Source organism: Anopheles marshallii, chromosome 3, assembly GCF_943734725.1.
Source record: "Anopheles marshallii chromosome 3, idAnoMarsDA_429_01, whole genome shotgun sequence".
NCBI classification, from domain to species: domain Eukaryota; kingdom Metazoa; phylum Arthropoda; class Insecta; order Diptera; family Culicidae; genus Anopheles; species Anopheles marshallii.
The window spans coordinates 68,217,617-68,242,667 of record NC_071327.1 but is presented as its reverse complement, the minus strand read 5'-3'; the positions used below and the strand labels follow the sequence as shown (position 1 = coordinate 68,242,667).

At 43.3% G+C, this 25,051-nt stretch overlaps 1 protein-coding gene across 1 annotated transcript in view; it reads right to left on the bottom strand.

The window, feature by feature from the left end:
• LOC128711338 (zwei Ig domain protein zig-8) overlaps positions 1 to 25,051 on the bottom strand; it is a 120,199-nt gene that overhangs the window by 2,358 nt on the left and 92,790 nt on the right. Inside the window, exon 6 of the mRNA XM_053806206.1 lies at positions 22,559 to 22,772. Within this exon, the coding sequence (XP_053662181.1) occupies positions 22,559 to 22,772 (214 nt within the window). The remainder of the gene's footprint in view (positions 1 to 22,558; positions 22,773 to 25,051) is intronic.

Sequence of the window (25,051 nt, the reverse complement as noted above, 5' to 3'; positions counted from 1 at the left end):
GGGATCACGGGAGTACCGGTGGGAGCTAGTCTGCTCTGTTATACTGTATAGTTGCAGCGACATTCAATTGTAAGTGAGTTTTGCAAATAAAACAGCATTATCTTTACAAAATACGCGTTTGCGCGAGTTTTCGGTAGATGTAGTGCGCAAATTGTGCCGGCCAAAGATTATCAGCAAAACCTTTGCCCGTGACCTCCATATTGCAGTGGGTAATAAGTGTGCCAATGTCAGCTCGAATCGAGTGTGTGTGTTTTGATAATGTGTGATTTAATCAATGCTTTCCTACGTAACGAAGGTCGTGACATCTCGTCGTGGAATGAGGTGAAATGTGTTTTTTGCAACTTGTTTTTTATTAGTTTGTGATATTTTTGATGGTCGTTTTTTGCTTGTTGATGATAAGTTTGTTTTGGTATTTCATGTTTTGGAACAAATGTGTAATAATGTTTAATCTGCATGCTGCTTACGCAAGCAGTTTTATTGTTCCGGCTTTGCAACATTCGTTTCACTATGGCTTTGAGTCGATTTCTGACATTCACGACTAGACGAATGGTGGATTATGAAATTCACATAAACGATCTTCCTTTCTTTCCAATCGTTAAATACCACTCAAAGCAACATCATTTCAAAAAGCTTTATATCGCAATCATGGAGCCCTGGAAAGGTTATTAAAGAATACGGGCGTTGCGTAATTTGTGAATAAATATTCATTCCATTGACATTTGCAAATGTCATCGGTGAAACAGTACGTCTAGTGCCGTCTTCACAAAGCTGCACCATTTCGCATTGGAAGCTTTTGGTTCTGCTCTATTACTGAATAGTGCTTGGAAAACTTCATGCCATGCATTAGCAACGTACACAGCTTGAAAGCATCGCATAGAACAAACGAAGACGTTAGTGGGACGAAATTGAATGAACGGCGAAACGGCACAACTTTTGCCCGCCGTTCGAATCTCTTAGCCGGTGACATTGCTCACCGAAAACTGTCTACCAGCGAGAATTCCATCTGCCGCTAGACCTTTGCCCACAAATGCCCTGTTCAGCAGAATGTGCACTTTAAACTTTGAACTTCATTTCGATCCTTCCCTTCGCCGCTCGCACATGGTATGCGAGCACATGTAATGGATGCCGTTGCCACCGGAAACAAAGCAACATTCTGTCGCGGGGTTTTGCGGGGAAAAAGTTTGCATACATTTACCCGCAGATAATGGAATGCCACTCGACCCGGTCGCATCCAAGCGCTAGGCTAGTGGAATCGGAAGAATCATCTCATCAGGTTGAGAGGTCGGTTGCTAAGAGTTCAACCTTTGCGTGATCGGTGAATTCGGCACCGAAAAACCCCGGGATTCGATCGACGAAACGCCTATCGGGCAAACTATGGTTCCCGAAAGTTGTACTTCTACGGATCTTCCCCGTGACCCATGGTACTGGGTCAGGCACTACTCAAGCAGCGGCCGACTAGTGCTTGCCGAAAAGTTGCTCAAGTTCAAACTATAAAACGGTTTGAAGAATATGAAAGCTTTCATCAGTCGATTTTTGGAAGGCGGCCTTCCGTCAGGCCATCCGGATCTTGTCCTTGCTGGCAGAAGCACCAGACACACCGGGGGTGCAAAGTTTCGATGCATACCAGTTTCACTCTGACACTTCCACTCGAAGACGCCTGTCGGGCGTGCAGTGAAGTCTCGCACCATCGTCGGTGATGTTTGGGGTACGAAAAGGAAAGGAAAAAAAAGCGGACGCATTGCTTCACTCACTCACGCAAGCAATGGTGATGATGGCCTATGGCAGTGCGATGCAATTCAAATGAAAACTTTCTAATGCATATTGAAAACTTCCGCAAAACATGCGCCATTATACTTTATGACTTCTTCGCTTCGGTGCCATCCTTCTCCTTCCCCGGGCAGTGTCCGGAGTTGGCAGGCCGGAGGGTTTTCCCGGGCTAGGGTATGCGTACTCGCGTGTGAGTGCATGTTTGGTGAGTGCAAGAACGAGATTTAGAGAGCGTTTTTCACTCGTCTTCCATTATGTTTTCGTCAAAAGCTTAGGTACGACACACAGCTCCATCATGCACGATGGCAGGGACTACTTCCACTCCGGGCAAATATCTCCACGGCATGAAAAACTAGCAAAGTTTACCGGAAAATGAAAAATAGAAAAATAAATACGTGATTATGTGAGTAAAAACAAAAACAAAAAAAACATACAGGCAAGCAGTGGGGTAGGCTACTGGCCGTTTTCCATGTTCAAATTTGCTTCGTTCACTAACGATGCTAACGATGTGCGGTGCGGTACCGGTGCGGCGTGGGGCAGCAACATTGAGAGCCTGCGACATGCTCGACTAATCAATCACTCGACTCTACCACCAGTGATTCATATCCCTTTCGAGCAGTGTGGTACAAGTGGATCCCCCGTCTTCGGGGGTATCGTGATTCATGATTTCTTTCGGTTGAAGAATCTTCATCCCCTTTCTCATCCGTCTTTGTTTATTTTTTCTTGAGGAGGTTTTGCCATCTCTTCCATTTGTTGTCACATTTTGCGTTTTTAAAGCTTCTCATTTCTGCACTTTGTCAGACGCATTGTCTTTCGTGAGATGAGAAGAAAAGGCCCCCCCTTCTTGACTAGAGGCACTGCAGAGACCGTTGGAGCTGACAGCAGTGAATGGAATGATTTGGGTGCTTGAAGAAGTTGAAACCATTTCGGTTTGGAGTGGAATGGTGTGATAGTGTTGAAGCAAATATTCAAAATGATAAACGATTACGCCCGAACAGCTATTATCTATTTTTTTTCAGTTTCTTAAGCAAAAAGGAGAGAACATAATCGAACGAGGTTGAGTACATTTGTCATGCATGTTGGTGGGTCACCGAAAAGGAATGAATTTTTTTTTCTCTCGAACGTTCACATACCATTCGCATTGAAAAATCGCTCCAAATGAAGCATGTAGTTGGTTGTAACTATCTTGTTTATTTTTTTCGGAAATCACTCACAGCCTGTGGTTGGCTGTTAATTTTGAGTCCGACGAAAGTATTTTCCCCGTTTTTATCGTAGTTTTCCCCGAACGTAAGCACTAGTTCGCCACTCGTTTTAAAGAATTTCCTATGCACAACCGATTGACAAGCGCGGAAATGGTGGTAGCAAATGATTGATTACACACGGGATGAGTATCGTAATCTGTGCCGTTGGAAACGTTAAAGCATGGCGCCCTGCCCCACATTTGACGCGTGGAAAATGAATCCATTTTTGATGCGATGATTCTTTGCCGCCATTTTGAACCGTCGTCCGTAGAAATCTTCACCGTTCGAGAAGAGTTTGGTCGCAGGGCGTAGTTTGTTTGTTGCCTGCCATCAATTTCAAAACCCTCCCCGGCAGATGGTGCTAGTGGTCGTCGCCGCCCGAGCTTCTTAGATTGTCGCAAACGGTAACGATCGAACTGAACGAACTTGGGTTTTTGGGGGTAGCGAAAGGGTTTTTTTTTCTGGTGCTAGCTTAAAATTAGGTCAACTAGAAGCGTCGGTGATTGGGTGGGGGGAAGGTGACAGAATTCTTCAAGATGGTGAAGATGAGCATGCGAAAAATGTTGCTCCGTTGGGTGCGAGTCAGGACACTAGTTTGGTGCAGAAGGCTTTGCCGAAGCTGGTGGATGAGCTTTCAGCGGTGGCACGTTTATTAATCTTAGCTTACAAAGCGTGAAGAAATGATTTATAGGTTAAACAACATAATAGAGGAAGAAAATATTAAAGTCCTGTACACAGACGAAATCGTCATCAGTCATCCAGCAGTAATTGAAAACAAATGGATGCAAAGCTTAACAATTGAACGCTCAATAAGATTTTAACATTTTTAAAGCCAAATAACCACCATTGGTTTTTTGTTCTAATAATGTTTCTTAGTCCCAAATGTTGAAAGATAATAAAATAAAAAGGACGTAATAATCTGAACAATACACCATCCAGCACCACCGTCACGGCACGATGGCAACTGCAAACGTCCTAACATTCATCAAACGACCGGTTTACTCGTGTGAGTTTCATTTGGCAATAGGAGTAAACACCGAGTAGCTACGTAAAAGCGAAACAAAAAAGTGTTTGTTAGGTGTCAAACACGTCACTAATGAAGGTGATTATTTGCTGTTAGTGCAAAACAGAAGGGAAAAACCACGAACACATGCATCACTATTAGCCGTCGAGTGCCGCTCATGAGCCATTCGCTTTTAAGCACCGGGTTGCAAATAAACGCCATACCGGGGCGCTGTCTTGCAGGTGGGCAAATAAAAGCAAGAATATCCGAACGTACAGAACACACGCACACGGCACCACAATAGCAAACCCCCCGCTCAGGTGTGAGTTTTCACCACTAGAAGTCAGCAAAAGTAGCCTCCTAAGTAGGTGAACGTCGAGTGAGTGATGCATTTGTGCACTCAACCGAGCACACACAAACAGACACGCTGTGCAGATGAACAGAGAAAGAATTAAAAAAAAAAAAAAAAACAGCAACGCTTGGTAAATTTTCTACAGCAGCACGAGTTCGTATGTGTAACGGCAGGAACATGCAGGCGAAGTGCATCCATGTTACCAGCTTATGAGCAATAGAGCATATCGAGTGAAGCATTTTGTAAACAGGAAATGAAGTACATCATCCCACTTTACGCCACTCAGACTCTTACCACCCTTAACTTGCGTCCATCACACCGGCCACCCTTTGACCGCCACCGGGCTTTGATTGTGTGTACATTATTTGGCTTTATCCCATCCCTTTTTTTCCTCCCTCCCCATCCTCGAATGGTCCGGAATGGCCGGGCGTATAACAATTGTCGAGCGAATCGGGTGGGTTTGATGTGGGCGATTCCATGTGAGCATGTGTAATTAATAGACTTTTACACCTTACACACATCCCGTACACGTTCCATGCGAAAAAAAACGGGTCAATAGCAACCCCTTACTGGGCGTTCTACCACCAGTGTAGTCTGCGTGCTAAAAGTTCTTTGTTGGCGATGGTTTTTTTGTTCTTCACTTACGGTGGAATGCGAAAGCTGCTTTTCGCGATGAGCAAAATCCTTTGTGAAATATTGTATAGCGCATGCACGCATTACATGATTAAAGAGATGAAATTGTTTAGGTATAGTTATGGTTACCATTTGCTGTGGTAGGGTTTAATGCGCTCGCATCACACATGTGCTGCTTGTCTGTTTTATGCAAAACAGGTATTAAACATTATTAAAAGGTTATTGCAAAACAGCTCTATTGTTCGAATATCTGTACAGTATGCGTACGACGTTTGAGGAGTTCAAAACTGAACTGTAGTGACGCTTGATAGTGATTATTTTCTATGAGCAATAGGGTTTTCTCGTTTAAAAAATATGGAACGCTTAATTTTAATCACAATAGTTTTTTTTTACAATTTTACTATGCTTGATTAATTACTTTTATATGTGCATTACATGGTAAGAGCGGCAAACGATATTTAAACATTACTCACTTTTTCGAAATTGTTATTATAATTTTAAGGATTGTACAAGATGATGAAAGTTTCTGTTTTAATAACACTACAAATTGAATATTTCTGTATATTTCCTGTTTTTACAAGAGCATTTTTGTTGATTAACATAGCTGTAGCTCAAGTATATCGTGTTTTTGTCTTTTTGGAAAGCTAAACGCCTAAATGTATACTATTTACCAAACTTGAAATTTCATTTGTGTCTCCCTTTTTTTCTGATGCGTATGATCGCATGCTAAATTAAGAAAAATAATGAAGATATAGAGAATAATTTTGTGGCTTTAAGTGTTCTTGTTCTTACCAACCTTGCATTCAGAAACAAAAGTCACAACAAATATGACCACAGGAGTTGAGGAACTAGAACTTTTGTCGAATTTTCGTATTATCAATAACAAACACTTCATCCCGAAAAAAAAATGTAAATCATCTGTGGGTTCATGTGAGTTTATCGTAACCAAATGCACACCTGTACGATGATGGCGCACGAGTGAAAGCTCATTCGTATGCTAATGTGGGAATTGGCAGCACTGTACAGGGCCGTGTAGCACGCGTGAGATGTAATGGCACGAAACCATGAACACCGCGGAATTGCTTTCCAGTGTTTGCCCTTTCCAGAACGGTTCCATTACTTTCCGCGAGGGTGAACATTGGTCACCATTGACGGGATGCTCTTCACCCACCGTCGGCACCGGGTGCCACGATTTCACGTCAGTCATGTCTTACGATAAGTACTGGCCGCTACAAGCGCCGTGATCCAAGGCGTGATAGTAGCCGGCCATATTTGTCCTCCCCGGACTCACCCCTGGAACGGTCGCGAAAGCCCCAAAGGGAGCACCGGAACGTGATTGCAATGGAAATTAAAAGTGTAGCCAACGCCAATCCACTGTACAAGCCACGAAGAGCCCGTTCCGCCGGCCAACGGTCGGGGGAAATTATTATTCCGCTCGGGCGGAAATGGGCGAGATGGAATTAAATTTGATTAACCTGGGCAAGGATGAATAATTTAATGAGCAGCATTTTGCACACTTTTGCACACGCCGCGTTCGGGGTTTCGCATCGCGCGTATCGTTTGCGCGTGAGCATGAAGGATGGAAAAGACAGACAGAAATAGATGATGATGATGATGATGATGATGCAGGGAAGCGCTAGCTTACGGGATGAGATAATGAGCGAGATTTGCTAAAAATATGATTTTCCCGTTTCGTAACACTTGTCGAGTGACCCGGCCGTGTTCGATCGTGGTGAGACCGTGGTGCCCCTTTCGAGATCCTTTCCACATTGCCGGTGGGGCGTGTGAAATGATGAGCATATTACACTAATAAATATTAATTTGCCGTACCTGTGGTGCATGCTTGAGATGCGTATTACTTAGCTAGACATTCAACGCTCTAGTGCTGGAGATGCTAGGCAAGGTGCAGTATCGATGTAAAACGGAATTCCTTCATCAGAAGAAGGATAAGATAAAAGTGTGTTTTCCAGATGGTGAGATACATAATAATGACCAGATGATACATATTAAAACCTAAGGATGATGGTAACGTACTTTGAAAGTAATTTATATACAAATATATTAACTTATGTATAAAATTAAGCAATAACTATCGCGCTTGAACCATGTTTAATTAAAACCATAACAGAACAAAATAGGATAAATAAAGTAATTAGTAAAAAGTAAACAAAAAACGTGCATAAATAAACAAATATACTCTGGCGCTTTACGAAATCCGCACCAAAACGGTAGCAACATTTGCGATTGCCCGAAGGAGAAACAGTTTGCGCAGCATTCTAATTTCTGCCCCAAATTGGGCCTCCTTTCAACGGACATCCGTTGCTCCGAAAAGCGCTGCACAGGATGTATATCGCACGTACAGTGCCACGCTTTGCCAGCGTGTCCGTTTTTCTATCTCCCGTGTTTCATTTTCATCCCAATCCGCTTCAATAGCACACGACCGCTTTATCAGCGAATCCGGCAGCGTAGCAGTATTACCGGTGAATTGGCGAATATTACCGGCGTAATGAGCACACCGTTGGCTGCATTTTAATGCAACGCGGTGGGCACAGAAGCGGTGCAACAGATATGCCTGACAGGAAGATCGTGCGGAGTACGCGGTATTCCGTTCGGGTACATAAACTACACTTTTCCGTTGCAGAAAAGCATTCCATTTTCCAGCTGGTTTAGCATGTAGTGCGCATTTTCTAAGCTTGGCAGGTAAATAGTTCTCTTTTGCCACGCTCCGAGCGTTCCGGTGGTACGTGGATGCAGGAAAAACGGCGAAAGAAATACCCACATCGAACACATTATGGCACATCGTTGACTGTTGCGGTCCAGCATGGCCGGGACGGAAATACAAATAGACGTGCCATTTCGAAGTTTGATTAAGAAGCATGCCTGTGTAAGCGTGTGTTTTTTTTTTTGGTGTTAGATAATCACCATCTGCCTTTTAAGGGTTTCCGGGGCAAAATCTGGGGTAACGGTGGCACGATTGCTAAAAATAAGCAAGCAAATTGTTTTGAAACGATCTAGCCGGACCAAGGGACGATTCAAGGGTTCCAGGGATTCCTCAGCAAGAACAGTTTATATTTAGCTGAACCCTTTGCCTTACTGGAAAGAAGGTGGAGTACAAAACCATCTGCTAGATGTTGTTATACTCCTAACCTACTGAGATTACATCAGCTCCTAAGATGTTATGTCAAATTATCGAATTCCAGCAATGGCGACAAGAGCAAGTTACACAGCTGAACTTTATGGATTTTTGTGACGTGCAACTTATTCCGGTGTCAAATCAAAGTGCCTGCATTGTCCTAATGTCTTAAAATGTTTCGGATATCCACTACCTTTACCTTAAGTTCCTGGAGCAACAAATTAATAGGTCAGAATGAACAAAAGCCCGTGAGCATAAATATCTTGAGACCCTAACAAGATTTTTCAGCACAGTATTTAACGAGAGAAAACCTTGAAGATACGGATTGTAAAGAATGTTTGTTTGTCCGAATATAGACATAAATATTCTATAAAGCCATTTAAAACAGCAAGTTTTGTATCTTCGCTAAGAGACAAAGAATCGAATTCCATCACGACTGTTCAAACTCTAGACAAGGAATAGCAATTGCAGAAGCTTTTGACGATCCAACACTTGACACGAATCAATTATTCAATAGATACCTTTCAAAGAAATACCCTCAAAGATGTACCTAATCGACTTAATTGATCAGTACAGCCTGCAAAAACTGCAAAACAATCCACAAGATGAACCATAGAGTTAATAGTTATCCCCATTTAATGTGTCTCAAATCCGTCGGTCATCAAATTTGGAACCACCATTAAAATCTGAACACTTGTATCATTAGCCGGTTCTCCATTCCGATGGCTGCCAGCTTAGTTTAATTTCAATTTGTCGCACCAACCAACGGACTGCAGACTTTCTTAGGCGCCAGCACAGGGGATTTTACCACGCTTTTGCTGGCAGACGAGAAGAAACTACCACTTAAAATGCTGCAATCACTTGAAAGTAAATAAAATTTTAGTGCTTCGTAAAACGTTTTCGAATCCAAGTGAAACCAGCATAAAACATCAACCGAAAAGGTGTATAGCATGAAGAACTTCCAAACGGGGGATGGACGTTCGCTGGTGGCTATTGTTGTCCGATCGTGCGTAGAATCGCACCACAGACTGGACGGCAGTGGTCTGTCCCATTTCGCGAAGTGACTCAATTTTGAAGATGACTCCGTGCAATACCGTTTGCTCTTGCGAGAAAAATCCGGCAAAGGTACTGTTCGAATTATTCTTTTTCACTGCCACCGAAGCAAAGCACCGAACGATGGCACGGGAAGCTTTATGATGTTGCGGGTTTCTGGGGGTTTAGGTTTTTTCTTTTGTTGGTTTTTTTGGTTAGCTTCACTCAGTTATTTGCTTTATTTGACGGAAATTCAATCAAACTGCACACGGTCGACCGAGAGCAGGGCGAACGAGCGAAATGCCGCAGCCAACGGGGCGAGGAGTTTGAGGCCGTGTTCGTACACGGTTCGCACCACACCAGAGTGGAGATTGAATGAAAAGCCATCAAATTTAATTTCCTAAGTTTAATTTTTATAGACTGCCACTTGCTGCGGTGCCGCCCGCGATCGCTTGTCATTCTGCCGGCTACGAGGGTGACCATAATTGCTTTGCCAGGCGCGCGCAGGACCAAGGAAGCAGCGGTGGACGGTGCCGGTCCGAATAGGTCATAAATTGAGTATATTCCGATTTATAGCCGTATAGCGAACGTTCGATGTCGAAACAGTAGCGATGCGTTACGGCGGGGAGTATTGGTTTTGTTTTCGATCGGTTGGCCTTTTATCTGAACCATTTGATGATTTGTTAGCATCAACTTTCATATCTATTGTTTTGCAGTTTTTTTTTTGTTCGAACTTTTGTGTAGAAAAAAAAATATCACACGCTCGTATAAAATGCTTTTGCTCTTCAGTTCGGATTTGATCGATAGCAATATTTTTCGAGGTGATTGGACGAAGCTCAGAAAATGATTAATGAACTAGACGTATAGCGATATAGTTAGACGAAAAACTGGAAAAAATAGTCTTAAATAAATCACGCATGACTTTGTCCAATAAATAAGCTTTAATTATGTTAAACTCTTAGAAACATTCCAACACGACGAGGCCAAAAAATTGATCTGATTAGTAACTCATATAAATGTGACTACGACTCAAGAAACTCAAAATCAAATTTTTATTTTTATGCCCAAAATAATTTCTTGAAATGGGTAAGAAATCATTTTAAAATATCAAAAGAATTCTCCAACACAAAAGAAATACTTTCGCACACCATTAAAAACGTAGAGATTATTTACACTAAGAACTGTAAACTAAGTGTTGAAATAACAGCAGTCATGAGTTAAATAACCAGAATTATTAACATGATTTTCTTTAAGTTCGTGTTAAAGCAATATTAGCAATAAAATGTTCAGCAACCTAGCGTAAGTGTAAACCAAACATATTCAATTCTCAAGAGCATGATTAGATCGTTACCCCATTTACATTAAAAGTATTTCATTTACTACTAATTTGCTCAATGTAACCCGGTCTCTGCAAAAAATCCCATATCGGAAAATTATAATCTGCCCCAGCTCCACACCTTCATTAACAATTTCATATCGTTCCCAGAACCAGACGCCAGCTATTCCTGCTACTTTTGCCGGGAATGAATGAATGAGTTCGGTGGAACAAAAAGGATAAAGTAAGGATAAAGAAAAGTGTATTAAATTATGCTAACGTTCCGGGAAAGTTTTTTCAAATCACTCCTCACCCAATACCTCCTCTTTTCTATGGATTTTAATTCATTTGGAAAACTTTTCGCACCACTATCAGTCCGGTATTCGAAAAATTATTCCTCACCCGGCCGAGTGCGAAAACAGGCGGTAAAGTATGGGTCCAGTGGAGGGTTTGCTGCATGGTCAAAATTTACAGCAAATTTAACGCTTTTCAGCCACGAATGATTCACCACCGTCGGTTAAGTGGGCTAGTTTACACTGCAGATGACCCAATTTTGTGCGCTCGATCACATTGATTAGCATTGAGCTGGGGTAGGATTAGCATTTTGTGCCAGATGTGGTGGAAAGAATTTGCGCCAGAAATTACTATATTACTATATTATTACTATATTATGAAGTTTCAAAAAGCTCTAACTCTTTTACAAGTAAATGATATTTGAAGTGTGTTATTGAAATAATAAAAAATAAAAATCATAAAAAATAAATATAACAAATTATTATTCACTATCCTTTAAAGAAAGATGGAGCAAAATGAAAAAATCTTCTAAATTGAATAACATATTTTTACACTGAAAACACTTATCCTGATTGTGCTACATTAGTATAAAGAAATAAAAAAGGAACATAACGCGCTGTTGAAATGTTTTCAATAAAAAAAATCCAAATCGACGGAAATTGGTTGCATTGTCGAAGCCAATAGGTGCAATCGCATTATCCACACCGGAAAACGGACAAGAGAGACAAAAAAAAACCCACTTCAAGCGAGCTTAAAATCAACGATTTTTTCCGAGCCTTTTTGTTACGTTACACAGACACGTGAGATAAATGGAAACAAAAAAAGAAAAGGAAGAGGGAGGAAACTACGGCCGGAAAACTTTACCATCATCCCTGCCGTGACTGCACTTGCACTTCCTGCCGCTGCATCCTCAACTGTTTGATGCCGAGTGACGCTTTGCAGCTGATTTCCGTTCGTTTGGCAGCTTGCGTGATAGTTCAATTGTAAGTTTGCGCTAGAAGTTAAATAGCCCGCCATCTTCTTCGATCTCTCGGAACGATGCGTCACGGTGATTTTCCGTTCTTGGATGCTACTGAGCTCATTGCATGAAATACACACGGCGAGATTTTTAACGGATGGAAGCTACCATCACCCGGCACCGGTCCCGCTTTCATCACAGCCTTCATGTACGATCTTTAACCTTTTAGGCTACTTTCTAGCGGAAAGTGAAGTAACTGAAAATTCTTATCAAAAAAAAAAAAAAATGATTGCCAGCAGAAAGCACGGTAAGAGCATTAGCAGGGCATCAGGATATTTTTTTTTCTTTTGCTATGTTGCTACTTTTCGGAACGAACTTTTTCCCATCCAACCCGATACGAGGGCCGGTGGAAGTTGGTCGTCCCGCTGTGGAGGCATGGTTCCTCAGATTAGCTGGCGGATCGGTGCCCAGGAACCGAGAGATTGGGTAGGCTATTGGGATGGTTGAACCGGGATAGAATCAATATTGACTTTGGCTATGTTTAAAGTTTCCTCCCATGGGCGGTTCATGCATTATTGTTATTACTTTCATAGTTTCGTGCGAGAGTTTTGTTCGTCCGAGCCGTACGGAAATGGCGCCGCCATGGTGTAGGTTTGCGTGTGGGATGGGATCGGAAGATGGGGAAGGAGTCTTCGGGAAAAGTTTTGGGGAAGATTCGTACAAGACTCAGCTTGCTGGACTGCTTTCCTTTCGCTCGCAACGTCCCGAAAGGGCTTATTCTCTTTTTGATCATAATTTTATCGTGCTACCGTGGAAGCTTTCGGAGTTATCCGCCAGAGAGCGTTGGTATGCGCGTTAAACCTATGCAAAGTGTTTGCTTGGGTGTGTGTATGAGTGTGTGTGGGGAGGGAAAACAGTAAGGGCAGTAAATAACTCAGTTTACTCTTATCGACATTGGCAGTAACTTACAGTTCCCTCTGTTCCGAAACACATGGCACTTAAACAACATCAACTTTACTGTTCCTCTTGCTATCCGTGTATCCGTTTGAATTACGCTCGATTGAGCGTAAAGTGTGGCTTTCACATGTGTAACCCGTTCATAAACTAAACAAGCGACTCAAGCTGATAGCTAACGTTCGTTGCACTCGAAAGCAGGAAAGAAAACGTAGTCTTTAAGTGAACAGTATTGAGAAATTTCACTCGAATTTGTAGCCTAAATTCTAACTCCTTCCACGAACTATTATCTAAAATGGCGGATGGATGAGTTCAACGCTCCGGCAGCACCGGGACAGATACACATCGCAACCGGCATGAGCTCAGACCGACGGAGATGGTGGTCGAAGGTAAAACGGTCAGTCACAGTGAACGTTCCCTTTTCCCAGCCACGTGTTTGGTAGCATCTCTCAATTGGCCAATCATGACGTAATTTTATGGAAAGGTAATCCGCTTACTTTCAAATCCTTTTTTTTCTCCCTCCTCCGAGCTAGGTGACCATGATGGCGCTTTTTCGACATCGATCCCACACGCTGCTATGGCTTTAGACCCTTTCTGGCTTAACGTGAGTTAGCGCGTCGGTGTGTGTTCTTCACGTGTACGGTGTGTACGGCATCATACGACGATGATCTGTTTACGACAAAACGATGAACCAATAATTGAATCCGGCACAAATCTCGCCCACCGTGCACGCCCCACAATGGCGCTGAGCGAACGGCGGTGTGTTTTGTTCGCACGGTACGAGGCGCCACTAATGGAAACGTGCACAAATGTTGGCATTTTGATTATGGCACTTTGCTCCCAGCAAGTTGAGTGAGTGTGTGCGAGCTTTTTTTTCTGCTCTCCGCACTATAAGCTGCACGAGTGGTGAGCAGCTTTTAATGCACGAGGGTAACGATGCGTCCAACCATTGCAGCGGAAAGGTTGTTTGTGCTTGCAGCGTAGTAAGCGATTGATTGAAGAGCTTTTATGGTGTAAGCCTTTGTTCCGGTTCCTGGAAGGTATGAACGGTTCTTTGATGTGCACAACATGACAGTAATGAGAAATTGTTTTCGAGGTAACAATTTCGGAGAATGGTTGAAATGTGCTGGGAGATTTAAAGAGAAGCTGCTCGTGTTCCTTTTTGAGGTTTATTAAGCAACGAAGGGGTTTTGGAATTGTTTGCTTGGGCTAAATTTGTATGGGAAATTCTTACGATCTGTTGAAGTTTATTATGGTTATAAGATTTTTGAAACTGCTGGGTTTTCTTTCAACTATTTTAAAAATGTTACGTACTTAGCCGAGCTTAATTCCTAGACAACGATTTAAAAGAGGAAATGAAAATTTAACTTTTTGAATAGGTTACACCAAACATTTAAGAACATTCGCATCAATCACTGTTGTTTCTAACAACTGATCTACGTCCATACGACAATGATAAGAAGGTGAAACACCACCAAGTGTATCACTATAAATATGAATAAAAAAGATCTTAAATGTTAAATTTGTTGAAGTTTCTAGGCTATCCACTAATTGCAATAAGACTTCTTTATGATACATTCTGCTTTCACGTTAGATGATTGCAATCTATTGAAACGCAATCCAAAAACATCGATAACATTCCGTATCCAATCTTTCTCCAGGAACGTCTTCGTCACAAGAATGTTATAAGCTTTTCTGTTCGCTTTAAAGTAATTCTTTCTGTTTGTAGCTTAAACTTTCCAGTTTCGTGATGAGGGTTCGAGGCATATGTGAAACTGTTAACGGTATTTTATTACCCCTACTCATAATGCCTACCGAACGACTTAAGCTGTGTCTGATCACATGTAGTAAGGTCATCTAGAGGAAGGTTAGTCCTAAACTAGATTTGGTTATTAATACTTCCAAGATATAGAAAGTTCTTTTAACGCTTCCGAGAAGCTTCTCAAGGTTTTGCTTCAATAACATCGTCCAATCACATTAATTTGTTTTAAGATTAGGTGTTAAGCCCCACTCTGCACCTTCAACAACACAATTCATTGAAACCGAGTTTTCAATAGCTGAAATTATACATTTACCGTAAAAATGCAAATTTGCAATACCGGATCGATGCGCTAGGCTCCCGAAAAGCGTACGGCAAATCCCCAAACATTGCAAACCCACTCTCCGAACCCCCCCACGAAAAAAAATGGGAAATTCCAAAGCCCCGAATCGACTCGTTGGAAAACATTAGCAAAGGAGGCTGTGACTTATCTCTGCATCTTGGCAAACATGCGGCAAATGGGTTTGGCTTCGTCCACCTGAAATTATTTGTTTGGTTTAAGTGTGCGTGCACAAGGAGTGTGTGTGTATTCTTCCCCGTTGAACAGCCTCGACGAAAAATGAACGCTAATCGTATTTTACTGCATTTCGCATCTCCGAGCTTCCAACACATTAGCTGGTGGACAAAACGGCGCAACAGCCAACTGGACGGCAAAGTGGATGGAGATCAGGTGAGTGCGATAGGAAGCAAGCTCGAGCGCGCGTACAGCGGGGGAGGCCACCACAGGGAAGATCACGGAAACGGGATCCAATTTCAGCTCCGAACGAAGATAAGAACCCATTGCCGGTGTGAATCCCGGTGTTGCCTCGTATTGGGCGGGCAGGCAGAAGCCGGAAACCTGCAAAAAAACAACCTTTCCTACCGGTCCACGCGGGGGTATTATTTTCCAATTTGCGTTAATCGTGCTCCGTTATGTTGTGCGCACGGTGCCCAAAACCCAACGGTCTTACACAGCCCAACTTTGCATTGAACGCCTTACCGAACGGCATCGCGCCGGGCCATCGCTTGTCGCGCACAGTCGATAATTGTGCTTGGCGAAAATTTCGCAATTCAATAAAGTAATTAATCCGTCCGGCAGGTGCGTCCGGCAATAGGGCTATCCTTAATGTTGCTATTTCCGGCTGGCGCAAGGTCAAGTTGATTAGAAAGTTTCAGGGCGTGGTGGCTGCGAAATGGCGTGGCCGATAAGCAAGCCCACAACACTGCCTCATCCTGGGTGAGGTAAAATAATATGAAATTAGACAAAATGTGTCTTTGTGTGACAGCAGGTGGGAGTTTGGCGGGGACGAGGAAGAAAGTGGCTAATGAAATTTATCACCCCTTTTCAGCCACACAATGCCTAGCAGGTGAAAGCGCCTGAAGTTAAAGCAAGTGAAGCATTTTAATTTGGTTGCAGTGTTCGGGAAGGATGAGAACAAAAAAACCATCGAACAAAGTTTGGTCTTCCATTAAAAGGGGAGTAAATTTAGTGGGAGAAAGAGAGAGAGAGATAGAGTGAGAGAGAAAAGGGGTGCCTATTGAAACCATTTTTGAGTGAGTTTTCATCTTTTTTCACTCCTACCTTCGGTGCTCGATGGAAACATTAACCAGCAAAGAGTGATGATGTGAATGGGCACTTTCCGTCCCTCAGGTAGCCTAAACGGGGTGAGTGCTGCTGACGTGGCAGATATGCTGATTTTTTTTTGCTTGCTAGCTCTCATCTCTACACTTCACCGCAGTCCTGCGGAGCGTATCGCACGATCACTTCATGCGGGATACTTTTTCGTCTGGTACAAGTTTTCCTCCTAATGGAACTCGATGGATTTTGATGAAAGTGGCCAAAATGGTGTGCATTAATGTACGAACCAGGGCCCCCCTTTTCGCCGCATGGTGTCGCGTCCTCGCTGCCCCTTTCCCGTTCGTTTTACGGGCAGAATAAATACGCAACGGTTAATGGACGTCGACCGGATGTGGGTTTACGGGGTTCTGCCTTAATCAACCTTGTAAGCTGTTTCGGTTGATGGTGGCTGCTCGTTGAAACTTCAATTTCCAATTTTTCGGCAGCTCACCTCAACTCTCGGTGCACGAGCATCGATTGGTTGTCTTCCTTCCCCGTGCACCGTTCACCCTTCCCGAACCGGTACGGTGCGGCCAATTTCGTGCCACCTAATCCGGAACGAATGTTCGTTTTAATTAAAACTTGTTGCTGACTCGTTTTCCCTCACTGAGCCCGGTAGTTTTCCACTGGCACGTCTGCCCGATAGTATACGGGTGAAGCCTGGGTTTTAATCAACCCCGAATAGAATGTGTTGGGAAGGAGGGAGAGAGGGGCTTTGCGTGAAAGGGACAGTAACAGTAAGGTAGGAATAATAATCGTACCTCAATATGGCGTACCGGTTTAAATGATTCCTTTAACGATGGAAATTCCTTTCACACATTGCAAAGAGGGTTCAAAGTTTTTAAACACCCCTGGCTGTAAAATCATTACAATTTTCGTGTTTTTATCTTCTCTAGAGTGAAAGCTTTCAGACCCTCGCTCGAGAGCCTATTGTGGTGGTATTGGAACTTACTTGCTCCGAATTAATCATCTCACACAGCGAGTACATTTGCATGGCGCAGAATGAAACGATGGCACGAAGGAAGATAGCCTGCAATACCGAAAATGGCAAGTCACACCTCGGAAAACTGCCTCCCAGTAGGGGGCAGGATGAACGTGTAAAAGTATTGGCAGTATTTCAAAATTGTTTCACACTTCCACTAACCCGTCCACGGTGAAGTTGCGAAAAATTCATTATTCCAACTACAGGGCGCTCGCCGAAACTGCCCCTTGTCCGGAGGAAAAAAGCGGATTTTCCGTCGGAATGTTAATAATTTCTTGTTAATGCCGTCCCATTAAGCTGCTCGTTAGGGGCAGCGCGTATCGATGAAAAGTTTCCCAGCTGTCCCGCCCGATCGCACGATCCCGTTCTGCTCTCCATCTCTCCAGCTCCACCAACGATGGTAGTCTTCATTTTCAATGTGAAAAGCGTGAATTGTACTTTTTGTTTTTTGCTTCTCTTCCATTAAAATCACATCGGTTGGCCAGTACAAGGTTGAAATTCCATTGCCGGCGGAACGTTTGGAGGATGATCCGGTGAGGGTGGGAACGAACCAACCGGGTTCTTAACATGGTCATCATCGTGCAATCTGTGAGTGTATACGTTTTCGGAAGAGATACAGCACCACGCGGTGGAAGGAAAACTTCCAGCATTACTCGCCAACCATCGCAACTACACCAAACCCGGAAGGGAAAAATGATGTAGTTGGTGGGCGAGTTTTTCCTCACGACACAACTCGCGCAACACAGTCGGAAAATGCAGGCAACTCGTGCGCACTAGATTTTTCCCCGGCGCTATATTCTAATGCAATTTACAGTTCGTTCCTCCGGCACGATGTTCGCGAATCCTTCACGAAAACTTTTCGAAAATCGCCTTCCGGGTCCGTGCGTTTAATTCTACGTGTTATTTTGTGTATGTATGTGTGTGTGTGTGAGTGTGTTGGTGTGGATGTTTGAAAAAAAAAATATTCTCAGCCACCCACCCCCCAAATGGGTTCCACCTCCGCAGAACGCAGCATACTGCAAGGAAAGTGCATTTAGTGGGTTGCAAGTTTTGCACCCCTTTTCGCAGCCTCCAGCAAGGGTGCCGCATGGTAGCAGTGGAATTCCGAAGCGTACCGTCCAGGTCAGAGGAGTGTGTTGGGCGCGTAAAATGTATGCAATCGCGACTGTACTTGTGTTTTTTTCCTTGTCTTTTTTTTTTGCATTCGCGTCGGGTTGTCTTTTGTTCTTGTTCAACTAAGTGTTCCCGCCCTGGAGGCCATCCAGAACCGAAGCAGTATGAATGCAGTTTTATTGTACGCTTTGGCGAATGTTTCCGAACTCAGCGAAAAAAAAAGTGGTTTTATCCACCGTTTGCAAAGAGAGCGAGCAGCTTTTTTGCGAGGTTTGCTAAAGCTAAGCAGTTCCACCCGCCAGCAGTTCCGGGGCTTCTTGCACGTTGTAATGACATTGTGGGTATGTGTGTATGGGGGAGTTTTTTTTTGTGTGTGTGTAGAGTTTAGTCTATTTCCGGCCAATTCTGAACCACCCAGTCGGGCGGGTAAGTAAGTTTCTTAATCGTGCAGTTTTGCTGTGAGCAGAAGTTGACCAGCCCCCGGTACTGCCCAGCCAAACATTCGCAAACCGGGTGCAATCAACGCCGTAACTCTCGGAACTTGCGGCTCACGGCATTGGAGTAAAGTTGTCATTTAAGTTACTAACGCTCGGTTGGCTGGAGCTCACCAGTGGGTGTGGAGCAGCGGCATGCTTAAGTTACAAATGCACCATTCGCAATGCTGCCGCGAGCGTCGGCAAAAGTGGATTCTATCCATTTTACTTATGTATTTCTCCGGGGCTTTTAAAAACTTGTTCAATTCATTGTAATGTTTTTGCAATCTTGTGTGTGCGGTCGATGTAATAAAATTCTCATTTGGAGCTTCACAGCAGTTCGTAGAAATGTCTTTTTTTTGTTGTGTTTTTTTCCGTCATGAAATAGGATTTTACAGCACGAACAACTTGCTTTATGAGATTTTTTTAATAAAACATTCTACACCAAACTATTAAGTTTGGTATCGGTTGTTTTTTTCCTGGACTATCGTTTTTTTCAGTTTGTGCAATAACTTCAAAGAGATTATTTCGACACAAGTTTAAGGCGAAGAACAAAGCTTTTATCTACTAGCAGGAACGTTTACATTACCAATTTACCATACATAAAGGCTTGAAAATATATAAACTATATAAAGAAAACATATTTTTCAACATGCACCCATCTCACACTTCTGATTGAAATAATAAAATAAGGTTTCCCTTCACTTCTAACTAATGTTGTGTGAGTTATGTAATTATTGTAATTTGCGCCTTTCCCAGCTTCCATAAAACTTCTACGAAAAACGCTTATGACGTCGGTCCCCTCAGCATTAGAAAAGTTTCATCACAAAGTGCGCCGTAATGAACGCTGAATACATAGTAAATCGCCCGGTATGTTCCTGTCATACTGGGTTTATTTTTGTTTCGCCTCAACTTTTGATGGAACAGCAATCGTTTCGCTCGTTTCGAATCAATTCAAACTTTTCTTTTCTCTCGCATGCAGAGTTTTATTCCCTCCCGCCCTAATCCTGCTAATACTGCTGACTGCCCTGCCGCGGGACCAACACCTCCAGCTCAGTGCTGCGAGGGAAATGCTTCCATAATTTACCTAATCGACTCTCAGCCCACGCGACCCTGTGACGACTCAATTAGCCACGTGGGCTGACAGGCGATCGGTACGGGGATATGCTTCCGGGAAATCGACCACCAAATCGGAGTTCGACTCACCTCCCACTCCTCCTGCTAGGACAGATTGATTCATCGTGCCCGAAAACACCACAAAGAAAAACAACCATCGAACGGTGATGGTGGTTTTGCGTTCCGTTCGGGTTATGGCAGTGTTTGTGTAACTGCGTACCCTGTTGTTTCCCTAACCTTCCGCACCATTCTCGATGGTGTGCTGTAGATTCACACCTTTACCACTGGTGACGGGAAAAGTTATGCTCGGCAACTTGTTTCCGGTCGTTTTTGGACCGGAAGCGGCAGAAGTTCGATGGTTGGGGTAGGATAAATACGTACTCGAACCGGGTGGGCAGGATGAATGGAGCACCATACATTCCCGTACATTTTGCCATTCCATCACGCACGCACGCACTAACCATTCCTCACGAGTTGAAAAAAAAAACAAAAGCGGAAAACTCCATTCTGGGGGCCAAAAAAACTTAACAAATGTAGCGATCGTACGGAACGATGAGATAAATAAGCGACCACGTGGATGTGCGATCAGGCTCTGGGTGGGTAAATTAATTTCACCCATTCAGCTCCGAAGCACGGCTGGAAGTTGGCACGGGTTCGATTTGTTTTTCTTCTCGGGTGGTTTGCGGTCGCTTATCTTTCGGTGTGCTTTCGATGAACCAACACGAAACACCGAGCCCGGGGTTGTTCCTGGTTGACGGACGGCGGGTTTATCGGTGGATCCGGGGCGAAGGATTAGTTCGTTGAGGAGTTTGCGGCACGACCGGCAGCCATATAGATTTGTCAAGGGAAATGAGAGTTGTTTCTGGTTGATGGCGATGGCAAGCGAACACTCGGAAGATGTGCTTTTAAATTAAGCACTAATGTTCTAGCGAACGCTTTTGCGGGTAAATCTTGGTTTGGGGTGCTGGAATATGGATTATCGTTAATTTGTTCATGCAGCGTGCTGTTATTTTGCTGTGCGCCAAAGCTTGTTGTTGCCGAAATGTAGTGTTGTGAATTGTTTGTTTGGACTTTGTGCGAGAAGCAGAACCCAAACACATTATTTTGCCGCTTTAAGTGAGCATATCTACCTGACATTAAGGACATTAAGGATGCAATAAGCAAATGCAGGAAAACCATTTTTGTACCATCTTGAAGTTCAAATTTTGAAAAATGTCTTATAAAATTTTCAAATTTGTAGAAATGCAAATGAGGAAAGCTCACGTTTTTGATAACAGCATGTAGTAAATCGATACTCAAAAGTTATCAAAGACCCTTGATTGGAATAGCTTCAAAATAAGGTTGCTGCTAACATAAATTACAAATACGTTGAAGTGTATTACAATTGGGAGATACTAGTATTTTAATTAAGCTTTACGGATTCGGGATGTACTACATTTTAATTGGAAAATTAGAACTTTTATTTGGTGTTTAATATTTTGCCGTACTATTAAGTGACTTCTTAAAATATTTTGATTAATGAAATATTTGATAGTTTTCCTCCTTTTTTGATCATTTTCCTTTTTCTTTTGTTTTTTTAATTTTCCTTACGAAGTTTAGAATCTGTTTTTAAGAACTTTACTCACAACTGTTGTAAGGTTCCATCCAAAATGTAATTGATACTAAACAAGATTCATAAGGAGTGATTCAGGGTTTAAACATATGTTGATGAATCCATCCAATAAATAGTTAAATAAACTGATAGGAACTATTAAGAAGCTATTCAAAACATTCCTACTTATACTAAACTAATTTTTTTATGCACAGTTGATGAAACACTCATCCGAAGGTAGACATTCAATTGCATACTATCAAACACATGCTGTTTTTCCCCGAACACATGAAACATTTTTCTCCATTCCCTACACTCTAAGTTTTATGTAGACACGTACGAAATTGTCAATCTCTGCAACTACTACAGCGATACGTTGGTTGTGCGTTTGGATGAAAGCGAACACTATGTTCCATTTTACTGATAACATCTCCCAAAACTACTAACACTACTCCCAACGAACCACCGGAATGATGTACATGGATCGGAAGGTACATCAGGAAAAAGTACCATCCCATCCCTCAGGTAGCTCCACAAGTTGCGGTGGAAGTAGCAAAACAGCAACACCCAACAGGGCGCTTGAAAAACTTTCTCTATCGGTGACGCATCAGCAGGGGGTGCCCGTTGGCACGGGGCGGGGTGTTTTGGGGTGGCAAACTTTCGGGCATAATTAAGTCTCTGAATAGTAATTAGGCGATAAGGTGTTGGCCTAATAAATTTCAACAACTTTGTCCATTCATCACACGCGGTGCCCGGCACGTGGGGAGGGCCATGAGGAGTCGCGCGGTACGGTAGAATAGACAGTCGGTGAGAACTTGCAATGCCGGGCACGCAAACAGTGCCACAAGATGTCGTCCTTGAAAGGCGAACTCGACGCCCAAGAAGGTCAGTAATGGGTAACAAAAGCGCGACAACAATGGCGCCGTGTAAGTGAAATGAAGTTGTCCTTGTTCCGAGCCCGTACGGTGTGTGAGTGGCGGTTGATCAGGGCGATTAGATTAAGCTGGTGGTTGAGTTGCTTTTTTTTTCTGCACTACGCCGGGTTGTTATTCACTGCTGTTCGGAAGCACAACTCGTCCCATCCTAGTAAGCTAATCTTACAAGCTAATGGAAGTTTCATACTAGCTGTTCCATCAATCCATCAATTCTCCAGAAAGCGAAGAAACATGTGCAACATTAACTTACCTTTGGACACGAACACGTATATGCTGGCCGGTTCCGTGTTGCTGGCCGAGCAGGTGTAGTTGCCCGAGTCGTTGATTTGCGGCTCCCGGATGATGAGGCGGCTCTGCGTCCGTGGACCGGGCGTCGTTTCGATGGTGATGTCTCGCCTCGAGTCATCGTAGTTGATCATCCGATCGTTACGCTGCCAGTACACGTACTGGGGTGGTTGTGGACTCTACGATGGTGCAAATAAAAAAAGGAACATCGGTCTAAATTAGTACACTAGGCACGGTCACTCGAATGGTACTCGATAGATTGAAGTGGACGTAGAAAAAAAGAGTTCTATCATCAATCTCGGAACGGAAAGGTTCTAAACGAATCTGGTGGTAATTGAAACGTTTTCTGTAATGAACTTTGCAATAAAATGGTGCGAAAGACCTTCGATGAAAATGATTTTGTAGCAAGAAAATGGATTTCTGTGTTGGTAGGTGATCTCACATACTTTTGTCAAATGGAAACCAATAACCATTAAGTTCCCAGCAATAATAAAGCATTAAAAATAATGCGTCCAGCATAACGCAGTACGATCATATGCACGTTCACTTAAAAAAGGGTGCTGCATACCGATGAAACAGTTTTCGTGACACGACAAAATCATTGCCTCATTATGCGTCAAAACCACCCTTATAAAAGAATTTCATTCCATTCTTTCGCATTTTTTTTGGCCGGCTAGCCAATACTCAAGACAATAGAAACTTTCATCTAAACCGCGAGGACTGGCACAGGAAATCACCGACCCGATCGTGTGGAGCGAAAGAAAATGGAACGCTCGAGCAAAAGAAAAACCATGCTTAATTTCCTGCCACGATTCTGGGATGGGATACATGAATGGAAAATCAATTTCCTCCCTCCTGGTATGGCCTCAGTTTGGTCGCGGTTTGCCACCAAGAAGCGAGAAAGTAAGAGAGAGAGATAGAGAGAGGGAGGTAGAATAGAACAGAAATTGACACAAAATGGTACAAAATAATGGAGCGACCACATCAAGCACCGGGATGCAAGGGGATGGCAAGTGTTTAACTCTTTCAATTTGAAGTTTTCAAGCATCGGAATCGAGCTCTGGGGAGTTCGGGATACAGCGAGTAATTCGGTACCAACCGTCACTGGGAACCGTTCATTTGCCTGCCACGTGGTGGATGTTTTTTTTTTTGTCTGGCCAAAAGCTGATCCCTGGAGGAACTAAAAGCTTCAACGAAATTGCACTGGCATTGGGAAAACGTTGCAGGATCGGGTTAAAACTCGTCGTGGGGGTGAGTTCCCGAAAACCCGCACGTGCCGGCAATGCTTCCGTTTCATTTCATTCACTTCCGCACAACGGTGGCATTGGCGATCGATTCATCGGGCCGGTTCGGGATGCCTTAGTTAGGTTGATTGTTTCAATTTTTGCCCGGAACTGAAGGATACACTAAAGCACACTCGCAAAGGAACACGAATCTTTACCGCGGCAAGCACGACCGGATGGGCGAAAATTTCGAAAAACCAAACCCATTTCCATAACGACCAGCGAACATTAAGCGTAATTGGAATTTGGCAGCGTTGCCATTTTTTTGTTTTGCTCCATTGTTGCTTTCCCTCATTTCTTCGCAAAACATTCGGACCCAACGATTTGACTGTGAATGGTGCTGCTCTAGTGCGCCATTTTGTTGTTATTTCAATCGGCGACAAGCATTTGTGCAATGGCTATTGGAAACAATGGCGGTTGGTTAGATGTGCTTTGTTTGTTCGGGTTCTTTTTTTTGTGTGTGGACAGAATGGCTGAATGTGCATTTGGTTTCTTGCAGTTGTGTGCTGTTTCTTTTTAAAATTCGTCGAACAACATAACAGACCCTCGACAACCTCCTTCCGTCCTATGGGAAAGGGTATGGGTGGAATGGGAGGCACCGACAATGGTTCTAGCTAACATTGTTCCTCGATTTACAGCGTAATTGCTAGTTAAGAAACCGTTCCTAACCGTGTCGTTCGTGTATTGGTGTATGTGGCATTGGTGCTACTGCAAAGCTGCACGCCGGTTGGCCGACCGAGCAACGTGCGGAATTGATTAGATTGTGCCAGAAGTTTGAATTTGACACTTTGACGGTTGGTTATGCAGGAAGCAGTAAAACCGAAACCACCCTGTGTGCCCCCGGACACTTTAATGGCCCTTCTGGGTCGGGTAAAACCTCACGTTACACGAGCATAAGGCTCCAAATTTCAATTTGTGGCTTAATTGTTCAACCCGTCACATACTTGCTTTCGGTGTGTGCCGGATGGAACCGTGCCATGCTTGTACTTTGAGGAACGAAATTGCCATAGTGTTGCTGCTATCAACGGCATGCCGGTGGAGCGCTTTTTTCCGTTGATGGGTTGTGAGCCGATACCCAAAACTCACTTACTGCTAACGACAATGGTTTTCTTTCTAAATTGAATGAAAAATTTCGTTTGATGTAAACTAATACGATTGAGGGTGTAACTATTCCG